Source organism: Rhyacophila brunnea, unplaced genomic scaffold (genome assembly GCF_057557595.1).
Source record: "Rhyacophila brunnea isolate RB1 unplaced genomic scaffold, BYU_Rbru_1.0 scaffold_2, whole genome shotgun sequence".
Taxonomy (NCBI): domain Eukaryota; kingdom Metazoa; phylum Arthropoda; class Insecta; order Trichoptera; family Rhyacophilidae; genus Rhyacophila; species Rhyacophila brunnea.
In genome coordinates, this window is record NW_028232859.1 from 5,353,806 (window position 1) to 5,375,907 (window position 22,102).

The 22,102-nt window shown below is 35.5% G+C and overlaps 2 protein-coding genes across 5 annotated transcripts in view; one reads left to right on the forward strand and one right to left on the reverse strand.

The window, feature by feature from the left end:
* Nucleotides 1–402: 402 nt before the first annotated feature.
* LOC147071729 (rab-like protein 6) lies at nucleotides 403–18,166 on the reverse strand. The gene is made up of 12 exons (XM_085947057.1): nucleotides 17,952–18,166; nucleotides 17,584–17,706; nucleotides 15,793–15,947; nucleotides 15,518–15,705; nucleotides 13,919–14,065; nucleotides 13,069–13,243; nucleotides 10,512–10,676; nucleotides 9,955–10,133; nucleotides 7,779–7,958; nucleotides 6,169–6,653; nucleotides 5,872–5,918; nucleotides 403–2,249 (listed from the first exon to the last, which is right to left on the reverse strand). Exons 2-12 carry the CDS (start codon nucleotides 17,696–17,698, stop codon nucleotides 2,034–2,036), a joined length of 2,052 nt encoding a protein of 683 aa, XP_085803183.1. The 5' UTR covers nucleotides 17,699–17,706; nucleotides 17,952–18,166; the 3' UTR covers nucleotides 403–2,033.
* A 1,553-nt stretch (nucleotides 18,167–19,719) lies between these two features.
* Nucleotides 19,720–22,102, forward strand: part of exd (PBX homeobox extradenticle) — a 30,174-nt gene continuing 27,791 nt past the window's right edge. For all 4 annotated transcript variants that reach the window (XM_085947066.1, XM_085947067.1, XM_085947064.1 and 1 more), the window contains exon 1: nucleotides 19,720–20,119. In XM_085947066.1, the coding sequence (XP_085803192.1) occupies nucleotides 19,870–20,119 (250 nt within the window). In that variant the 5' untranslated portion in view covers nucleotides 19,720–19,869. The remainder of the gene's footprint in view (nucleotides 20,120–22,102) is intronic.

Genomic DNA, 22,102 nt, shown 5'->3' on the forward strand with positions numbered 1-22,102 from the left:
TAATCTACAAAAGTAATAGGTAGTTATTTTGACAATAGACTAGCGATGTCATTGCAGTAGGAAAATACTGGCAGGTGTCTCTTCATGCAAAGTTGTCTCTGAGTCACCAAACCACCATAAATTAGTAACTAATTCAGCGTCACTTTCAACGTCAAAGTTTTGCGTGAGAAAATTAATTGCTCACTCGTGATTACTTCATAATAATACATTTCAAGAATTTCATGTGAGCACTAACCAAAATGACACAGATTATTGTGTTTTGTATTATAAACCACTGCCTTACTGCTTAACACCTGTCAATTTCATCTAATTTTGGATGGTTTAAATCTGTAATTGATTAACAAAATATATAGATACGTATATATGAATGCACATACTTCATACAAATCATTATTCATTTTTCAATAATAAGTTTTCCACACTAAACATACACAATTTGAGACTTTTCATCATTTCAGATTATTTGAAAAAATATGACCCACGACGGGATTTGAACCTGTAACCACCGGATTCGCCCAAATGTGTTTAATCAATTAAGCTAGGAAATCCAATCTAATTACGACAAAATTAATTTTTACATGAAATGCAAAAAAAGATTGTGTTTAGTAGGTATATATCTAAGGTGTTTCAAATTGTGTATGTTCAATATAAGGAATGTTACATTCTCAAATTTTGTGAATTATTCGTTGAATTAAGGAAATAGTTTTTTCCATACTAATTGCACAGATACAAATTTTTATTATCATGACCAACTTTGTCTGTTATTGAAATTGAAAATGTCTTATGCCTAGTCCAAACCGAGATACATCCATGCAAACAGATGAACATTGTATGTTAACAACCATTTGTATAGAAAAGTTGACATTATTTGTGTTCATGTTTCGTTTTATTCTTCTGCGGATGGGAAACATGTGCAAAGATACTGACAATTAGCAATCTGTGGTCTTGTTGAATGTTATTTTCATTAATGTGCGAAATATGTACGATGTAGGCTGTCCAAACAACATTTAATTTGATGGCAATGTTTGCAGGTGTAGCCGTACGTTGAGATCTAGACTAGGCATTACAAACTAAAATATTGTTGATAAAAAATAACACATGGAAGCAGCATGAGAAAATTGTGACATTAGTAAATACAGTCAAACTTATTTATTATTATACGTTATTACGAGGAAGATGGGACCGACTGAATTTGCTCGTTATAAGCATTACTTGTTATATCGTTATATAACATTTTTTGCGCCACATTCTTATAAGCATAAAACATAAAAAATCTAAAAACCATCGTAAAAGTCTCCGATACAAGCATGGCATTTATTATAAACTACAAAAGAAGTTGTTTATTGTAACGAAGTGCTGCGCCGCCAGCGCTGGTAGGTACCTACTGACTTCGCAAAGTTTGGATTTTTACATGCAATTTCAACCATATGCGTGGATACTTTTTCAATGTAGTCGGCGAAAACACCAATTAGGTACTTACTTAGACACTTAACTAGTGTCATAAACGTAATCCAATCCCAGCGGCATCGGTCTAGTGAACTGCCCGGTCGGATTTTATTGCTTAAGGTCGAAAATGTTGTTTTTAAACGATCCACACATTAACAGTTTTGTTCGGTATACCCGAGAAGTAGCTCGTTATAAAAGTGAATAAATGTATGGAGAAAATCGTAAACTAAAATGTCAACGAATGTTTCCTCATTACATCCGAGACCAAGTTCAACTGTAATATGAACTTGTCATCTTTACTGTATGACTGAATATCATACAATAATTCTTTTAAAATACAATATTGGCGATCTGTCTGCTCAGTGATAGCTAGTTAAACTTGCAGTGGCAAATATGATTTTCAGGCCGTCTGGTATGTCATGTAATATTTTCAAGGTTGCCAACGCGCGAGAGTCAATTATATTTACTTAATTTTCAAAATAAGTAGCTAAATATTTAAAATAATTGTATATAACTATAATAGTACAGTCATGTTCTTAGCGTAATAGGCAAAACATGAAATGAATATATTAATAAGAATTGACAGTTTAGAATGTCTCGTAGGCTTCCTGTGCAGGCTGAGGTCCTTCCTCTTTTCCATTTAAAAACTCCTCAAGATATTCGTCAGAGTCTCTCTTCTTCGGCTTCTTTTCTTTATGCTTTTTCTCCTTGTCTTTATGGCTCTTTTTCTCTTTGTCACTTCCACTTCTGTCCTTCTCTTTGTCTTTGGATTTTTTCTTCTTATGTTTTTTGTCCTCCTTCGACTGATCATAGAAAATATATGGAATTATAGTAACATCACAGTAAAAGAAAAATCAATAATAAAAATAGTAAAGTTTATCATAGAATAAATCCTCGTTCATTATTTTATTATTGGTTAACTGCGGTAAAATTTGATTTGATATTAATTTTACGTATGTTCATGAGCCTAGCGTCTACGGGTAAGTGTATAAAATGAGAAGATATAACTATTATTGTTTAAATTATAATTGATTTAAGTTATATAATATTCTATTTGAGTCTTTTTTGCAACCTGGCTTCCGCCTTTCAGCATTTTCAGGCACTATACGCCAGTGGCGAAGGGTGGAGGTAGGCTGTTAAGATCCGACATTCAGCAATAATATTAAAATACAATTACTCTTAAACAATGGAAATAGGTAATTGGAAACTTGTTTAACCGTTTTACTCCCATTCGGCCCACCATACCTATGCGAAAACTCCATCTGGGCCGATCCATCGGCCGAAAGTTTGGAACCAAATTTACGATTTATTCCAAATTTTTTCCCGTCATATTTCGTCTGGTGTAGACGAAGCATTATATTCACTGTGTGTTGAGTGTGAGTAACATTTATTTCAGTGTCGGCATTATTTATAATTATGTCATACCCTATTAACTCACAAGTCATAATTGCTCTGCTGTCGAACTTGAGACCAAAGAGGGTTATTTCTTTTAGTTGTTTTATGATTCATATATCAGATCACATTACAAAATGTATTTTGTAATTTTTGAACTAACAATAGATGCCACTGTACTTTTGGTAAGATGGTGAAAAAATACATGAATATAAATATTATAAATGATTTAGTGCTCTAAAACTTATTTTTTGAAATTACTTCATTCCCATATCAGTTAGTCCTCGATACTGTATCGAATTCTCTTGCGATTTCGTGAATTGAATAATATTCTTAAATACCTTGACACTATACGATTTTTTTGATTACTTTATAAAAATTCTATTTCATAGAGAAATAATAATATGTTTATTTTTTTTTCTGTTACTAGATAAGAATAGATTATATTATAAAATTTGATATATCAATTATAAATAAAAAAAATGTTGTCACACTTGTTTTGTAGTTCAAACATAGTTTTATCCGTTCATTTCTAAATAAATATTGATACATTATTTTTTTCTTTTGTTTTATTGATGTAAACTATCAATATTATTACTTATTATTGCTTTATACACCATTGAGAACACACAAAAAAAGTTTCAAATTTTTAAAAGATGTGTAGAATTATTTATTTAAAAAAAACTAAATCGACGATTTTTTGTCAAAAAACGCTTGGGAGTTTTCACATATGCTAGGCTAAATCAGCTGGGAGTAAAAGAGTTAATATTATACATTATTGTAAATACAGTAGACTCTTCATAATCCAAGACGGTAGGGAAAAGTTGGCCTAGGTAATGAACACTAAACTTGCAAGTTACAACCTAGTGTGTAGTGCAGGCTTTTAAACGGTTCAATCAATCCACAATCCGCTTAATATGACCCAGGATAAACTAATCCACCCCAGACTATTCGAAAGGAATATTTAACAATGAGGCGTGTGCATAAAAATGCCCGAAATGAATTAAAGTCATATTTTGCTGCAGTTAACAAAATAAATAACATACATCAAAAGGATTAAATAATTAAAAAAATAATCAACATTTAGTGTTGAGCCACACCGGGCGACTCTGGTCGCGAGACCAGTCGCGCAACTGGTCTCTTCGGGCGATTTACTCGGGTGACTTGCCGGCGACCAGAGAGGCAGCCAATAATAATAATAATAATGAATGTACACGCAAGTATGCAAAAATACGTTCTATCCGCGGCGTGGCTGCCGGCGACTGGTCGCCCAGTGTGGCAGCGCACAATACATAGTTATATGTTTTCATACATCGATACCGATCGCCCGACCAGAGAGACCGGGAGACCAGACAGAGCGCACGAACGAGATTTTACTGGTCACCCGACTTTATTGCTTGCGCGACTACGGGGCGACCAGGTGTGGCATGCTCCATATAACTGCATGCATCGGTCTGGTCTCGAGACCAGAGTCGCCCGGTGTGGCTCGGCTCTTAACCCGATCGCCGCGGATGGGACATATGTTGTTTTTTACATAAGCTCTGATACTGGGCGGATGTCGCAACTGTTGATATCGAAAATTGAAATGTCGGTAAAGTAGGAAATACTTCACGCATAGTATTAATTTTTGTATTGAAAAATGCTCTGATTCGTGTTCGTACCACCATATCGATAACTCTGTCAAAAATATGTTGTTTTAATTTCATAAACATCGATCTTTCGAACCCCTTCGATCTATCGAGATTCGCCGGTCCGATTGCATCAGTTCAAATCTACGCGGTATTTTTCGCGGCTGCGCAGTAGGTATACAAAATATATTTCATTCGAGTTGAGTGTGCGCCGAGTATTTACCGTGTAAAGTTGAATTCACCGCGATTTTTACATCATGTGCGGGAATACGAAAAAGACAACCAAAAAACGAAAAGAAATTTGTCGTAATATTTCTAAAAATGTACTTGAACTTGTGTTCTGGATTATGTCATTTATTACTCATGTGTCTCCCTAATTGTTTCAAAGTCATAAATCGAGCTCATTATTGAAAGTCGTAAATATTTAGTAAAGATGCGTCCACACGGAATGAAAAAATATATATTATTATATTTTAGAGGATTGCAATTTTTATAAATAAATTACGAATTACTATGAAGGAATATATAAAACGTATAATTTTTTGCTAAAAAAACACACACGGGTAGGTATAAAATATAAATCATGGAATATTGACTTTTCAACTATATTACATATTATCTTCGCGTACAATTTAATGCTTATAAATTTTTAAAACCTTACCCAAAAAAAAGTTTTTATAGCACTTGGAAAAATTTACGCAATTTAAAAAATAAATATTGTTTTTTTTACAAAACATAAAATGACAATCACTAACATAACACAATGCTCAATAAAACTGAAAAGTAATCTACAAAATCCAAGTTTCACTAAAAAAAAAACAAAAAAATTATTATAATATTTTCAATCAGTGTGGACTCACCTTTACGCTTAAATTATAATGGCCCATAAAACATGTAAAATGCTGACACAATCTATGCCACGAAATAAAACTGGTGACTACCATCCAATTTTAATGGATTTGTCATCAATAAAACTTACACTAATTAACAATAATTCATAAGTCACCAATAAAAGCTATTATTTTCAATAATTTTTATGGCGTTTTTAACACGAGTAAAATAAAATTAGTCAGTGATTAATTGTCTTCATCGGCGCACTTGTTTTGAAGTCAAGTGCTTTGTCATCGAAAAAGGCTACAGAGTTTATCCGAACAAAGCAATACAGTAGTTTTGTTAAAGTAAACACAGCTAAATTCAACACTCTATTATGTGTTTTAGTGTGGCACATGGATCCTTATGTATCTAGGCATGATAACAGTTGTAGCCACAATTTTTAACTGCCGTATTTATTATAATACAGCGAAGAATAACATTTCGAAAAACCTACCGCGGACAGCACATCTTTTGTATGGAAACTTAACGCGCCGATCGGGTTAATGGTACATCATAAAAATTGACTGGATACCTTTTTCTCTTTTTTGATCTCAGCATCTGGAGAAACATCTTCACCGCCTAAAATAATATTTAAACAGTTTAAGCACAGAAGTTTGTATATATAATGGTATTTTACTTTTCTTAAGGAGGCATACGTGTTAGTCATTCGTTGAACCCATTGGGTCTCCGAATCAAACACACACTGAAAAACAACATGTGTATTTTCTAAGATACAGGATTCAAAGCCGCACACCGTGGCCTTAACAGTGGGCGCTCTGTCACTACTCCGGTGTGAGTGAACGGAAAAAATAATTCATATCAATATTACCTTCAGGAGACCTTCTGATGCTGGCATCAATTGGCCACATGGAATTTACTCCGTAAGCATTTGTAGTCATCAGTTCAGGTCCACTATCATAAATATCATCATCCGACGGCCTGTCCACCATGTTGCCATCGTAAAGAGAGAACTTTTCCATAACATATGCATTTTTTTCCATATTGGCATCCACAATATCGCTGACTTCATTTATGTCTGGCCTCAAATTATTTTGGAACTCATTAAAAGGCGTGAAAACTTTCTCCGAAGGAGTGTACGAGCTTATATTTTCATGTATTGTATTATTGGTGCTCGGTGAGTTGAGTTGCAGTATTTTGGCAGTCTTGGAAGAGTTTTTGGTAATGTTTTCGTTAAGAGTAAAGCTGTCACTGTTGGACGAGGGCTGCTTCCGGGGAGGAATGTCTTCTTCGTCAGCTGAATCGAGGTCATCCTGAACTCCGACCACCAGAGGATTGGCACTGTATTCTCCTTCACTATAAAAATAAGACATAAAAATTATTTCTGAATGTTTATGCAGAAAGCAACCTATCAACTACAAAAATAATTAACTTTTGTATATCATTCGAAAGTGAATACATGTTTATATGGATTCATAATGAACAATGGGGTAAAATGTATTGGGTATTGCTTCAATATGGTCATCAATGTCAATAGGTGTTTTTCTAAAAAATCTTGTCTATAACTTCCATGATAGTGCAGTGCGGACCCAACTCACATGTGAGAAAGGCAAAACTCATAAGCGAGAAAAATTTAGCTATAATTAATATACTTACTACATATCAACAGGCAAGTTTGGTTACGATTGCTGTTATAAAAATACAATAAAATCTGAAAGGTTTTGGATGGCCAATTGTTCAGTGGATACTAGAGGTGAGTTAGAAATACTGTCACCAGTTTGTGTACTCAAGTCTCGGCATACTACCCATACTCGGTACGTGTGGCCCAATAAATTTGTTCGAAGTTCGAACGCATACGATGAGATCATAGCCGTGACTCGCTAGTTGGTACCGTTGGTAGACTTTCAATACTATTGACATTAAATGCGCGCGAGCGAGATAGCATAATACACATATTATGTCGAGCCGTGATATACTCAACTGTCATTGCTCTCCCTTTCTACCAAGTTCCAGTTGAGTATGAGACTGATAAGTATTTACGCGTCTATCTGGTTTCGTCACGTTGAGTTTCTCGATTTTTTATTGTTATAATTGGAACTTATAAACTGAATTCAAATTTTATGCGTGATTGTGTAAATGGATAATAATTATATAAATAATTCGTGTAAAAATGGCTTATAAAAAGCACTGACACAGCTTTGCACGCCAAACATTCTATATAATATCCCAAATATTAGTAAGTATTTTGGAACAAGTTTCGATACCAAGTATTTTTTTTATACTGGTAGTAAGTATACTTAGTCTTCAAAATCGACCAGTTTTCCCACCTCTAGTGGATATATCCTTTTTCATTCAACTCATTGTTGAAAATCTTTTGGGTGGTTACTTGTGGTATAACTTGGTAAATTACCTATGGTATAATGTTGAAAACCTAATGGAAGCAGCCTTGATGAAAATAAATAATTTCAATTAAAAACTTACCTATCGCTATCTAAGCTATGTTGTTTGTTGGAGTTGATAAAATTTGGCACAGAGTTTCCATCAGATTGACTCCTTCCACCCGGAGAGAGGTCGTCCAAAAAGCTATGATCAAGAACGCCAGCGCAGAAATCTTCGAGACCGTCGTCTATCTTTGAGTTCATCGACGCTGAAGGGGACATACTAAAACAATAATATTACATCAATTAAATAATAATGTTATTTCACTTAAAAGGATCAGTTTCATCTAATGTCAAGAATTCAAATCAGTATTAACCCATTGGTGACCGACTTTATTTTTGTACATAGAATACAAAATTGAATTGAATTGACAAAAATCAAATATTAACCCATAGCTTACGGGCCGCACAAAATTGTGTTTTTGCTAATTACTTTTCAAATGCAAATTAACACGTTAATTACAAAATTAATTAAAAGGCACCGTAAGCATTGTGTTAATAACTCAAAAAGAATTATTTGTTTAAATCATTTGATTTTTTGAACATAAATAAAAAAAGATGCTTTAATATGATTTAAGACAGAAAAGAAAAAACATATACCTATTTAAAGCAAGACAGGGAGGTTCAAAGTTGAATAAATAAAAACTTTCGTTTATTTTTCTTCAGAATTATAAGTTGTGCTAAATAAAAAACCAATTATGACGTAAAGCTTTAAAAAACTGCTTATATTATATCCTCATCAACAGCCTGTTTCTATCCACAGCTGGATGAAGGCCTCTCCAAGCTGATTCCACTTCTCTAGGTCCTGTACGTTGCGTTGCCATGTACTTCCGCAGAACTTTATCATTTCATCAATCCAGCGGCCTTTAGGTCTACCTTGCGGACGTTTTGTACCTCTTGGGTACCACTAGATGACTAGATTTGTCCAATGATTATCCCTTCGAGCTATATGTCCAGCCCGTTTCCATTTGAGGCCTTTAGCGAACTCTATTACATCGCAAACCCTTGTCTGTTTCCTTATCCACTCATTCCTCTTTTTGTCCTTTCGCGTTATGCCCAGCATGCACCTCGTATTTTTACGAAATACCTGTTATAATTTTTACCATATTTTGTATGTATGCACTATAATACGCCGCTTTCACTAATTGGACACTTGTCTGGTTTTTGGGGTGGCGGATTACTGAGAGAGTACTGTATTGTATAATATAGAAAATTATTTGTGTTTTTTTTTGAAGCAATGCACCGTCACACTTAGCAACTTAGCATCGTCTCACGGCGCACCGGTTGCGGAGCACTGTTTTAGACAATACATATCATAAAAAGCTTAATTATTGAAATTTTTAAGTGCTAAAAAAATATAATTACGTAGAACATTGATGTTGATTTTATTTGTTCTGGTTAGTGTAGGTATAGTGTCATAATTAATTATCAAAACAAACTAATAATAATATTTAAAAATGGGGTGTAAATAAATATTTGTCGAAATTTATTAAGCGGTTTGGGTAGACTATAAGAAAACTGAAGTGTTTATCATCTGTCATCGACGCACTTGTCCAGTGCCAATTCGCAAATGTCATGGCAGCACTCGGGTAAGCCTGCACTTTTTCTATGAAACACTCTTGTTCGTGATTTCTTATCAGATTTAGCCAACGAATGTTTATTTTTAGAGTGCATTAAATATTAGGTTCGGTCATAACCATTTTTAAACATGTCAATGATTTTTGAGTCTCTATTTGTGTATGTTTGACTGACATTAACACATTGTCTGCTGACTAGATAATTACTTTTTTATTACCACATTTAAAAAGCATGCTAATTATATCGAATAGTCACCTAATCGTTACGCGCTAGGCGCGTCTTTAGCGTCCAATGTATTAATTACGATTTATTGATTGTTTGTATTTTTTATTTACTGTACTATCCTAACCTAACGCTTTGAAAGGGTTAACTTAGTCAATCATACTTACTTATTTGGCATAAATCCCGGTTCTCCACAGCTTACCTCCACCCTTCGCCACCGAATCACAGTAAGTATTATTTTGATTAATATACCGTCGTACAATATTGTATTACATCACTTGATTGCGATTCCATAACATTTTTAGTATAGTTGAATTGGTAAATATAAAATCATTAACAATTTGTTTTGCCTGGAATGTGCATTTTTCTGGGGCTGTTCCAAACTGTGTGTTTAATGATAATAAAATTGATCAACAAACCTTTTTCTACCTTCTGTTGTCTCCGATTTTACTGGTGAAGGTTGAACAGTTGTAGCTTTGACAGGTTTCATTTGAGGGTGGACTGGGCTCTTGGCTGCTGTCGGTATGCTCGCCGTTTGAACGGGCGGTACTGAGCCAAGGAAGGGTTTATTTGGAGACACACCAATATTTGAACTAGCCTGAGAAATAAACAATACATTTTATGCGATATGAATCATTATTTGTTATCAGATTTGATTTGAGATGTCTCATAAGGGGAAGTGACGTCTAAGCATATGCTGGCGTGCAGACGACGCAGTCCGCATAGCGTAGGGCAGCTTGTGGTACTGCCAGCACAGGTCGCTGTGCGTTATTTTTATTTCCACTGCCCTGTGCACTGCCGACTGTGTCGTCTGCACGCTGGTATACGCTTAGCCTTATGCTATTGGTAGCATCTAGTAACAGAATACGAAAAATGCAACTTGGGAAAACTTGGGAGATGACTAGCTTGAAGAAGGGACAAGTTTTTTTACTAAAGAAGTTTTAATAATACAAAAAAAACATAAAGATACACTTACTAATGGGTTAACATTAGGTGGGATGATTGGTTTCCCGCCACCCAGTACGATGGAAGGTGACTTGTCATTTGATAGTCTCGGCAACATACTGGCTCCGGATATTTCTTGACGTCGTTTTGAGGCCAGTTTCTCTAGGAATGCAGCATAGTCTGATTCTTCGGAATTCTAATAAAATAAATAAAAACATATAAGTAGACTACCCAGTAGAGCACCCACTTAGCAACCAATAATAGTGAGTAGTAAATATTACTTTTAACGAATTTTTTCCGAAACATACAAAACAAAATTAACTGAAAATGAATTCAATTCTGCTTAAAGATGGTCAATGTTTTGAATAATTCAAACACATTGCCCATACAGAGACATCTCTTAGGATCATGGTGTAATACTTCTCTACTCAAAATGGAAGGAACACAAAGTACATCAGAAAATGCCGAACAGGCCTCACTGTTGAATCGGATGACAGTGATTTTGATGAAGAGGAACAAGATGTTTTGATTCCCAGTGCATATGAAGCTATATTGCAGAATTACTTCTCATACATAATCACGTTCTCATCTCTACTATGTAAGTGTTGTGACAACCCTGACGTTTTATGAAACATTAAGTTTGATTTATTTCGATAAATGACGGCGTAAATGGACACATCGTGTATTAATTTGGTTATTAATTAAGTTTATATGATATAGTATTAATATAATGCTAAATAAAGTATATTTACTAAGGTTTATTTTTTCAAAGAAAATCGCGGCCCTCCGTATATGGCCATACTAATACCTCCCGGCATAGAACAGGTTAAAGACCTTTATTATTTTAAAAATCAGGTCAATTTTATTTTTACAAAAAATGCATATGACATTTTAGGTACATATCCCCACTATAAAATTCTTCGACGTAGTCCTTGTTATGATCGATGCGCTTGTCTGTGTGGGGCTAAGCGTTGTCGTGCAACAAACACACGCCCTTGGTCAGCTATCCACGCCTTTGGATACCCCTTCGGAGGTTTTTTAACATTTGGCTATAACGATCGGCATTGATGGTTGTCCCTTGAGGCAAAAAATCGACAAGTATAACGCCTTTTCGATCCCAAAACAAGGTTGCCATGATTTTCCGGCTTGAGATTGTCTGACGAAATTTTCGGGAGCGAGGTGAAGAGGGGTGGCGCCATATCATTGATTGCGTTTTTGACTCTGGGGTTAGGTGGTGAACCCATGTTTCGTCGCCGGTGTCGATAGATTCCAAAAAAGACTCGCTTTGGTTGGAAAAACGGTCCAAAAAAACCTGAGCGCTGCTTTTCACACAATTTTGCTTATAAGTTCCGTCAGTATTTTGGGCACCCAACGAGCACACACCTTTGCATACCCCAATTTTTCCTTCAAAATCGTTTGTATGGTAGAGTTACTGACATCTGGGATCAAAATTGCGAGCTCACAGACTGTCAGACAGCGATCTTCACGAACTTTATCATCAATTTTCTTCAACAAAACGTCACCAATTGAGAACCTCCTTCCCCTCCCCTTCTCATCAAGAACAGTCGTTCTACCACTTGAAAACTCGGCACACCATTTCCTGACATTGCGTTGGTTCATCACATTACCATAAATGGATGTGAGACAACAATGAATTTCAACAGGGTGGACTCTCTCCTGGTTGAGAAAGCAAATGATTGAACGCACCTCGCAGGCGGCGGGATTCGACAGTGGAGCGTCCATCACAAACAGTAGTTACAGGTACACAAATACATACAGGTACAATTCGATACCTGTACAAAGTTAATAATAACATTTTCAAAATACATAAAGAATTTATGGTCTATTCTGCTCTATCGGATTTAGCTGCGCAACCTTTATCCAACATAATATTATTAAAGATGGTACAGGATTTTGGATTAGATCTGCATATATGTTGGTTGGACAAGGATACGATGGCTGTGCCAACATGTCTGGTGATGTAGAGTTCAAAAAATAATACTGGATTTATACCCAAAAGCCATGTTCTTCCATGTGTCCAGATATTGCATAAACTAATACAATGAAAGGTCTAGCAAGGCAGGCTCCGATGAATTTGGAGTAATTCACACATACAAAACATACATATGCATAGAGATATATACGTTCCCTCCCATTGAAAACTTGAAACAGTCGAACGCGATGACACAATGCTTTCCGTCCGCGACCGACGTAATGTGAACGCCAGCATAAAGAAAATACGGACTCTACACTACATTTTGGTACATTAATTTACACGTGCCGAATTCAATGCTTAAGTTGAGATTCTTGATTATGAATCTCAACTATTGAGAATGTAGATTTTTAGCCCAAGTTCGAATCACAGTTGGGCATCATTGTTTTTAGTAATATCTATTATAAAAAAGTAAAATAGAATATTTTATGTTCAAATAATGATGAAGATGAAACAAAATTCTAATTCAAGTCCCGTAAATATGGCTGGCTTAGAATTTTTTTTCAGTTACCCTTTTCCACTGCCGCATGGGTCCAAATGCTCCACCTAAGGATGGGACATGGACAATGAAAGAAAATAGTCCTAAATAGTATACCTGGAACTCGTCAAGCTCCACATGTGCTGAGTCAGTTTCCTGTTGATTGACAGTCAGCTGTGACAAGAGTGTAGCTCGCTGAAGTTGAAGAAAAGGAACACTGAGGAACCGATGAAGCAATCTCAGTCCAAAACCATTCCTCATCGATGCTTCTGCGTATCTTACGGACCCACTCCTATGAAGAATACCAACAAACGAATATTAAAAAAATTCATTACGAAATAACTGTATAAAATAAATCATTATTCAGCATGTTTTCATCAGAGCCACAGAAAGCTAAGCATACAAATAGCTGCCCTGAGAATTTATGTTTTTAGATTTATCAACATATTCACACCATACACGGATATTATATCATAATATAGAGAAAATACAGTTTCTATTTCAATTACAACGTCTTCGTAATCATTTTTGTATGACTTTTTTAAAACTTAATTTACATTCTTCATCTAGTATCAAAAAGTAAATGTAAAAAATTTTAATAATGAATAATATGTTTGACCGTTGGGAACTGTCTTATATCTATAAATATTACTTAAATAAAATCAAATAATGGAACGTTCAGAACACTGATATGTTAAAAGAGTTCCGGTTCCGATTCTGAATAAAATTTTCCAGTTCCGGTTCCAAAATAATAAATTATAGAGTTCTCGGGGTTCGGTTCCAGTTTCATTAACAGCTTTGGTTTATGTCAATATTAGTTTACAATATACACTGGTAATAGTAATACTCTTTCCATCACAACTATCATTTCCTAATTATCAAACCATTCTCAATTAAAATTTCACTATGACCTGTACGAAGCGTGATTGAGATTGCGCCATGGAAGGAAATAAGATTTATTGCATGCCTTGTTTCTCGAGCTGTGTCAAGTATCTGCTCAATTTGGTGAGGATGCACTTGACGGTGGTGATGCATGTCGCAGTGGTTTCCCAAGATTATTACAGGAATGTCTGCGGGAATGCCAGCAAGCTCTCGCTGAACATAATCAAATGTCCTGAAAACACAAATAAAAAACATATGGCAGGACTTTTAAAGATGTTCTCATTCTTCTATACATATCAATGGTGAAGGGTGATTTTTGGAAAGAGGTAGGCTGTGGACATCAGAGAAAAAGAGCACACTTGTCAGGTATAATTACGTATAAAAATCATTAGATAAAATTATTTTTTATTATATTATAAATTATGGAAACTATTTTTTTAAATTATCTAATTATTAATTATTTTGGACAAAGCTGTAGTGTTTTAGGCTTAGCCATTGGAGCTATCGTATTGCATACATTGCGACAGACATACTGAGTCACGTGATCCATACATAAAAACATTGGCACTCCTCGGCGAATAATCCAATAAATACATTAAAGACAGATGTTGCGCTGAAATCTGTATAAGTATATTTATAGTTAATACATTCCTACATATACAATAGACGTCGCAAATAAAATAATTTTTATAAAATATACGTGATTATTTAACCAGTTATATGCCTTCAGCGAGTTTTCTCACTCTATGAGGCTGTGATCGACAGGCCGCACTTACAAATTTCGCGAGTTATCTCGTCCGACTTTAAACCCAAATTACTAGCCACTGTTGATTGATTTACATAATCTAAAAATTTAACATACGGTCACATCTGTTTGAATAATTATGAAAAATGTACTAAGCCACAGATCATCGGTATTACAGTGATTTTAGTAAGAGCTTCGCTCTACATTCAACGTGTGTCATTAAAAATCTGCGGCCTGTCAGATACTGCCATAGCAATATCGTGAGACATAGAAAAGGTTAAATATGTCAATATACAATTAATTGCTAGTACCTATGGAGTCTTCGCCACTGATACAGATAGAGCTTTTATATGTGAAAGTGATCTTGAGAAAGGCTTCTACAGCTTGACTATATGAAGCGATCTCGTATTGTAGCTTCATTCACACACACGTTGAGATTTATTTGGAGAGATTTATGGAGATAAAGTTTTTATGTAAATGAAAAATGATGTCCATGTTGAAAAATAAATTGGTTGGCAAATAACCAAAGCGAGATTTATTTACAAATAAAGCATTCACTGCCGTCAACGTGGAGAATATAAAATTTTCTATATTTACTAACTCAACAATACTAAAGTGTACAGGTGACTTAATCGGTAAAGTACATTTGGATTGTAATGTGTGTGGACTTCAGATTGCCTTCGAGAGGGCAATGAGGGTGAGTTACCATGTGGACGACATGTTTTTATTTGAAGACAGAATTTACATTGTATGCATACAATATTTGACAATCGTGCGGGATAATCGAAATCCCCATAGTAATTGGGTTGGTAACATTTTTATAATAAATTTGTTTATCCTAAGCTATGTTTAATTTGGCAGCAAGCGGCCGACTGGGGCGACTTACTATTACTTATTAAAAAACATAAAAGTGTTCCTTTCATATAAAACATTATCTACCATGGCTTAGTGATGTCCATCATCAGTATAACTCCGTTAGCATTTTTGTAGACATCCAGAAATGTGGCATCTAATGGCGGAGGATCCATTATATCGGCAGAATTCCCGAGAGATGCATTATCAAGTTTGAGGCCGAGTTGACCTTTCTTTTTAGCGCGCCCTTTGTCTACTACTTCCCATACTTCCACCTGACAAAGTGAAACAAATTAATTTTATGTAATCATTAAATATATTATTAAAAATTGACTTATGATAAAATACAATTATGTACCCACTTTGACAATGTGATCTGTCGCCTTATATGCCCAGTGAATTGGAGCGACCTGTATTTGGTCGGTGGGTCGATATTCTTCGATGAAAGGGCCACCCTGCAGTCTCTGCAGAAGACATGATTTGCCCACATTTCTGTCTCCTTTGATCAATATTTTCACTAGAAACGAAAGACATTGGAAGCTATTATACCCAAAATTGAGTGAGCATTTATTCAATTAAAAAATCTTAATTCAAAATTATCTAGATTTTTGATTAAAAAAAAATCTCGGTCAATACTTTTTTAAATTGTCATTTGGCATTTCTCAGCGTCCGTGGTGAGAAAGTGACAGAATAATCGCCACTGAATCCATGGTTGTAGGTTTGAATTGGCCATCTGGCAAACTGGCCATCCAGAGCATGGTTAATGAGTTGAGTGAATGGCTAAAAAGCATTTCCCAGACAAAATTGCCACTGATGAGGAATTAATACATTTTATCGGAATTTTTGGATGGGAAAAGTTGATATTCAAGGTTTGGTAACGGTATCCATAAAACAAGTAGGTACATAAATGAATTTTTGTTTTCGATTGACCTTTCATCCACATCCGATTAAATCATATAGTTGAAAGAGCTAATAAAAGGTCTCGACACAATTATTGGTCTGAGATCTTTCTTGACTTTCATTGCGATCGGAATTTGTTAAATTTGAGAATTTGAATTAATTTTTCATTTTTCGTAATTTTGTAATAATGATGATTTCTCGAGAAATCAAAAAACAGATCCCAAATTCTCGAGAAAGGAAATATGCCTGATTTTGAGAATTCTTTAGTCTTGAGAAATGAAAAAAGTCGAGAAATGACAAGTTCTAGTCCAATGGGGATCCACATATCTTTATATGAAGAGTGCGAAGTATGGGATGATGAAAGTTGTAATTATTGTTAGGTGCGTTTGATTTCAATATGGTCTACATTATTACTATTGATTTGTGAGTACGAGATACGTTGTTGAGTGAGTGACACTACGGAGACCAGATATTAATGTTTAGGCTTCGCAATACCAAGTGCGCTGTGAAATATGCATATTATCAGGTACATCTCTACAAATTGCAGAATATTGCCTCACCCATTTTGCACCTCACATGTAACAATGTATTTCTCAATGATACTTTATTGAGGGTGTAAGAAAAAGAAAACATACATTTTGGCCCTTTAGGGTCAAAGAAACCTACCTAACAACAAGAAAAGCGACTTGCTGACACTTGAAAAATGAGATTGAAGCGACAATCAGCATTAAAGCGCCTGTACATGTGCATGAATTTACATGCACCAATAGTGAGTATTTTAAACTATCGTGACAATAACTGTTTACACGTGAAAGTGCTGACTGCATCCCCAATCTCATTCTTCAAGAGTAAGCAAGACGTGATGTTGTCATTTTATGGTACTATTTGACAGTCGTAAAAGTCGGTGAACCTCAAAATGAGTCTCTGCGCGATGTAGTTCATTTTTTTCCCGGCAGGTTTGCCACTATGGTTCTACTGCGCAGGCATCGAACAAATCCAACTGTCGCGTGAATTTCAGAAGCTTCCGAACTTTTTTCATTCATGCATGCAATCTTGCAACTTGCAGGATAATACATGTGTATACGTACATTTTCTTGTTATGGCCGCGATAATACGTACTGTCAGTAGTAAATCCATGCACGTGTACAGGCGCTATTATGTTAATATTAAAAAAGAACTTTGATAAATAATGAAAACCTCCATAATATGAAAAAATAATAAGTTTATAGGTAGATACTATACAATATGCTTACTATTGTAATTAACCCCACGTGCAAATTTCTTCTGTAGAGCCGATGACATTGGCGCTGGAGCATTTGACTTCTTTCCTTCCCCAGGCTTCGTCAGACGACTTAGTACAGAAAACATTCTGTAGCCTAAATTGGAAAAGAATAATAAGTACGTATGTCAGTGCAAAGACAGATAGGTACCTACCTAAGTGCAGAATCTAAAATATAATAATTGTTGCATACTTCTATCACGCAGTGATAACATTTATTTATAGTAGCAGAGTAACTGATAAATTATAGAACAAAGTGCTGATTGGCTCAGGGCGATAACATATTAATGCACTTTGATGTAAACGATTTTTTTCTGACGATAAACAAATCTAATAACATACCTTAATCAGGAAAGGTTTCCGTGAAAAGTTGACGAAGGATGTTGGCCTCAAAGATATTTAATATTTTACATCAATATAATACGTGTGTCGCATATTTATATAACACAATTACAATAAAAACAGCTTTCACATTTCACTTCAACAAGTGCATAGTTTATGTCAAAAACGTCAACACAGCCATAGCTTCAATAGTATTCGATCTCGATTCTCGATGTACTCTTATCTATGATGTACTCTGACCATAGATAATATACATAAAAATAATAGCTGAGCTGAGTTGTCAAGAAAGCACTCACTAGTGCTGCCATCTTTTTAAATTCAAAATAGGTATAATACCAAAGAGATTGGAAGACTTTGTATAATACAAAGAGATCAGTCTTTCAATCTCTTTGGTATAATATAAAGCAAAATGTCAAAAGATGGGCAAAAAGTAAAAAAATACGGGTTTCATCCCAAAACGAAGCTTCAGACGATTTAAAGATACCTATTTGACTTTTTTCCACGCGGTGCACTCGAAATTCGCGGACAAAGTCCCCCGACCGAGGTCAGCTGAATTTCTAACATGATTAAAAAGTTCGCGGATCTGAGATGCTCAACGCGAAAAAAAAGTCCGAAGACTGCGTCTGACTTGTGTGCCAATGGAGCGCCGGCATAACATAACATAAATACCGGTCATGTTTCAATATCAAGGAAGCTAGGCTCCGTCATAAGATGATGCCCCCTGACTCTCCAAATCCTGATGATCCACCCCCTCCTCATTCAATTACAGGTACCTCTTCCATAGCGGATGCGGCCGGCAGTACTCTGACCCCGCCGGATCCCTTCCAGGGTCTAGCGGTAGAGGTAAAAGAATGTTTGGAAGCCCTAAGAGTTAAACTAGGTAGCTTTAGAATGTACATCAGAATGAGACTCGGGCTCAAAGCCCAGGTGAGAGCTAAACTTGTGGAAAATAGAAAACGGGGTATACCCCCTAGGGACTGGGCGAACATCTTTTATTTTATAAAATGATCCACACAAGATCATAATTTCAAGCCGAACATCCCGCTAAAGGATGAACTTTTTGTTTGTTGGACCCATAAGGACAATATTCGGAAGAGGGTTTTTCTTAACTGTTTTCCCTCGAAAGACTTGTTTGAAAAGCGAAGGTAAATGTAAATTCAACAGCTCAATACTTAGCCAGATTACATGCGGAAAAGGGCATTAATGTACTTACAAGACCCAACCCTAGAAATAATAGTCAGGAAACCGAGGTCTGCCTCTCAGACCTCACAAGGTCTCAGTGAAAAGAAGAGGTAGGAAAAAAAAATATCAATCTAAGATGGGTATTGTCATGGGCCATACAATGCGTAGAGAACACAGCATACATGCTCTTTTCATAATAGTGACACGTACATTCCTCTTTGAAGGGATCATACAAATTTTCATAATTCGATAAAAAAAATCAACTGCGAAATATTTTTGTTTCGTTTTCTATTAAATGTACGCCAATATTTACAAAATTACTCGTTAAAAGGTTATTCCGTTTATAAATAATTATTGAAATCTTCTGCATAAGTTCGTTATAGAGAGATTTTACATTAGATTGACATTTTTTAGTGCACAAATAAATCCACACTTTATGTGTTGCATATGAAATAATAGGGTGCGGTAGTTTGATATCCTTGCTCTCTTTCTATCATGAAATATGAACCGTATCTAAAACTCCAAAATAAGAGACAGCTATAATTTTAATTATTTGTTTTCTTTTTTGTAATGTTGATTTGACAGCACAAAGAATCGGCCATTTTATACATGGGACGCCAAAGCTGAAAGCTAGCGGATTGAAAGGATTGTTTTTAATTTAAAACGGGTTATATCGTGCGGGCCGAATTCGATACAAATTGTTTAGCAAATCTTATGGCAATATTGTGCGCGAAAAATGGACGATCCCAGTAGAATGATGGGGCACGGCGGGCTTATGGCTCCGCAGGGATATGGCTTGTCGCAAGGAGATGCTCCGCCGGGAGATGGAGAAGCCAGAAAGCAGGACATCGGAGAGATTCTCCAGCAGATCATGAATATTACAGACCAGAGCTTGGATGAAGCTCAAGCTCGTAAACACACTTTGAACTGTCACAGAATGAAGCCAGCCCTGTTTTCGGTGCTGTGCGAGATCAAGGAAAAGACAGGTATGTTTCACTGTACGTTACTTATAACTTTCTTTATTGCTGAAGTTAGTTCTTAGTCTAATCAATCTCAACTGTTATTCTATATTATGTACCTGGTAGTTGAAAATAATCTATGTACACAAATTAATAATTTTACAGATATAGCATCTTTACATACACTAATAGGTGGAGTGATCTTTCACTAGATTTAGTTAATTAGCATTTACTTGATGCATGTCTATGCCCATCATAGTTTATGAATTAATGGTAGTTCACATACAGCGGAGGTGGAGTGATCTTTCAATAGATTTAGTTAATTAGGATTTAAGTACTTCATGCATACTATGCCTATCATAGTTTATGAAAGCTTGGTAGAACACACAGCGTAGTGTTTATGTCAGTGCGCCTCCTTTTTGTATTGTAAGGAGTTGCAACAGTAACCATTTTCGAGGTAAATTTATGATTTGACATAAGAAACACAGATTTCTGAAAACGGTCATGTTCAAGTTTTTGCTTATTTTTGATCGGATATAAGAAAAAAGCCTAAAGCGCAAAGTGTTCAACCAGTGTGTGCTTCCCGTAATCACATATGCGTGTGAAACATGGACCCTAAGTAAAAGAGAGATCCAGAAACTTAGAGTAGCACAATGTGGTATGGAGAGGTGCATGCTGGGCATAACGCGAAAGGACAAAAAGAGGAATGAGTGGATAAGGAAGCAGACAAGGGTTTGCGATGTAATAGATTTCATCAAAAGCCTCAAATGGAGATGGGCTGGACAAATAGCTCGAAGAAGAGACAATCGTTGGACAAACTTAGTCATCCAGTGGTATCCTAGAGGTACGAAACGTCCACAAGGTAGACCTAGAGGCCGCTGGATCGATGAAATGATAAAGTTCTGCGGAAGTACATGGCAGCACAACGCACAGGACCGAGAGAAGTGGAAGCGGCTTGAAGAGGCCTGATCCAGCAGTGGATAGATTCAGGCTGATGATGATAAGAAAGAAAAACATGAAATCAAGTCACCTAACGTTATTCTTATTAGATACAAGCTGAAGTACCCCCCCGGCTTCGCACAGGGTTGCTTCGTGGATACATTTATCTTAGATATTTAAAAAAAAAAATAAGTAATTATCTTTTTAATATTAAAATATCTGTGTAATACAATATGGCAATATGAAAATAATTCTAATACGAGTAAAGGTCAAACAAAAGAACACTAAATTAAAATTGAATCCAAAATAGGGAAACGTTATTGATAGTATTAATATGTAGTAAAAAATTCAAAATTGGATGGAACAAACAAACTTTGTATTTTACCACGTTTTTCTTAGCTCGTATTCTTGTTTGTCCTGTGGTTGTTTATCCAGTACAAATCTTGCAATCGATTTTTAACTAACTTCCCGACTAGCTAGACATTTGAAACTTTTAGAATATATCAGAACACGATGCCAATGCATTCTTTTAATACTTTTAGCCATCTTTAAGTAGAATTGAATTCATTTTCATTTAATTCTGTTTCGTATGAAAAGTTATTTCCTTACTAAATTACTTAATTGACTTCCGCGGTGTTGTTTCTTAAGCGACGATATAGAGCTCACTGTCATTTTGATTGCCCTGAATTTATCTGCATGATAACAGTATACAGTTTTGTTAGTTACACACCGCCCAGTGTCGCCATCTTCTTCTATGTTGATTAAGGTACAAAAGGGTAAAAATTATAGTATTTCTGAAAAAACTATAGTACAGGAACATTTTTCGTCTCGAATCCCTGATTGCATTATGCAAAATATCAAAATCATTCTTAAATGTGGAAAACCATTAACTTGCAAAACTTATATTAAGTTAGCTCAAATTGTCTTCTTTATAATATCTCAATACAGTCGAACTCGGTTATTACGATCACTAAAGGCCGGATCTTTCAAGTTTTTAACCGTCAACCCATAAAAAAACACATTAAAATGGTGGACGAATCCAATATCCTAAGGAGACTTTTGCCCAAATGA

Excerpts from the sequence above, each read along its gene's own strand:
- LOC147071729 (XM_085947057.1), bottom strand. The coding sequence starts at position 17,698 with ATGTTTTCTGTACTAAGTCGTCTGACGAAGCCTGGGGAAGGAAAGAAG. Across the intron at positions 15,948-17,583 it reads ACGTGGGGTTAATTACAATA|TGAAAATATTGATCAAAGGA; the intron begins GTAAGCATATTG and ends TTTCGTTTCTAG. Across the intron at positions 10,134-10,511 it reads CACCTAATGTTAACCCATTA|GCTAGTTCAAATATTGGTGT; the intron begins GTAAGTGTATCT and ends TTTATTTCTCAG.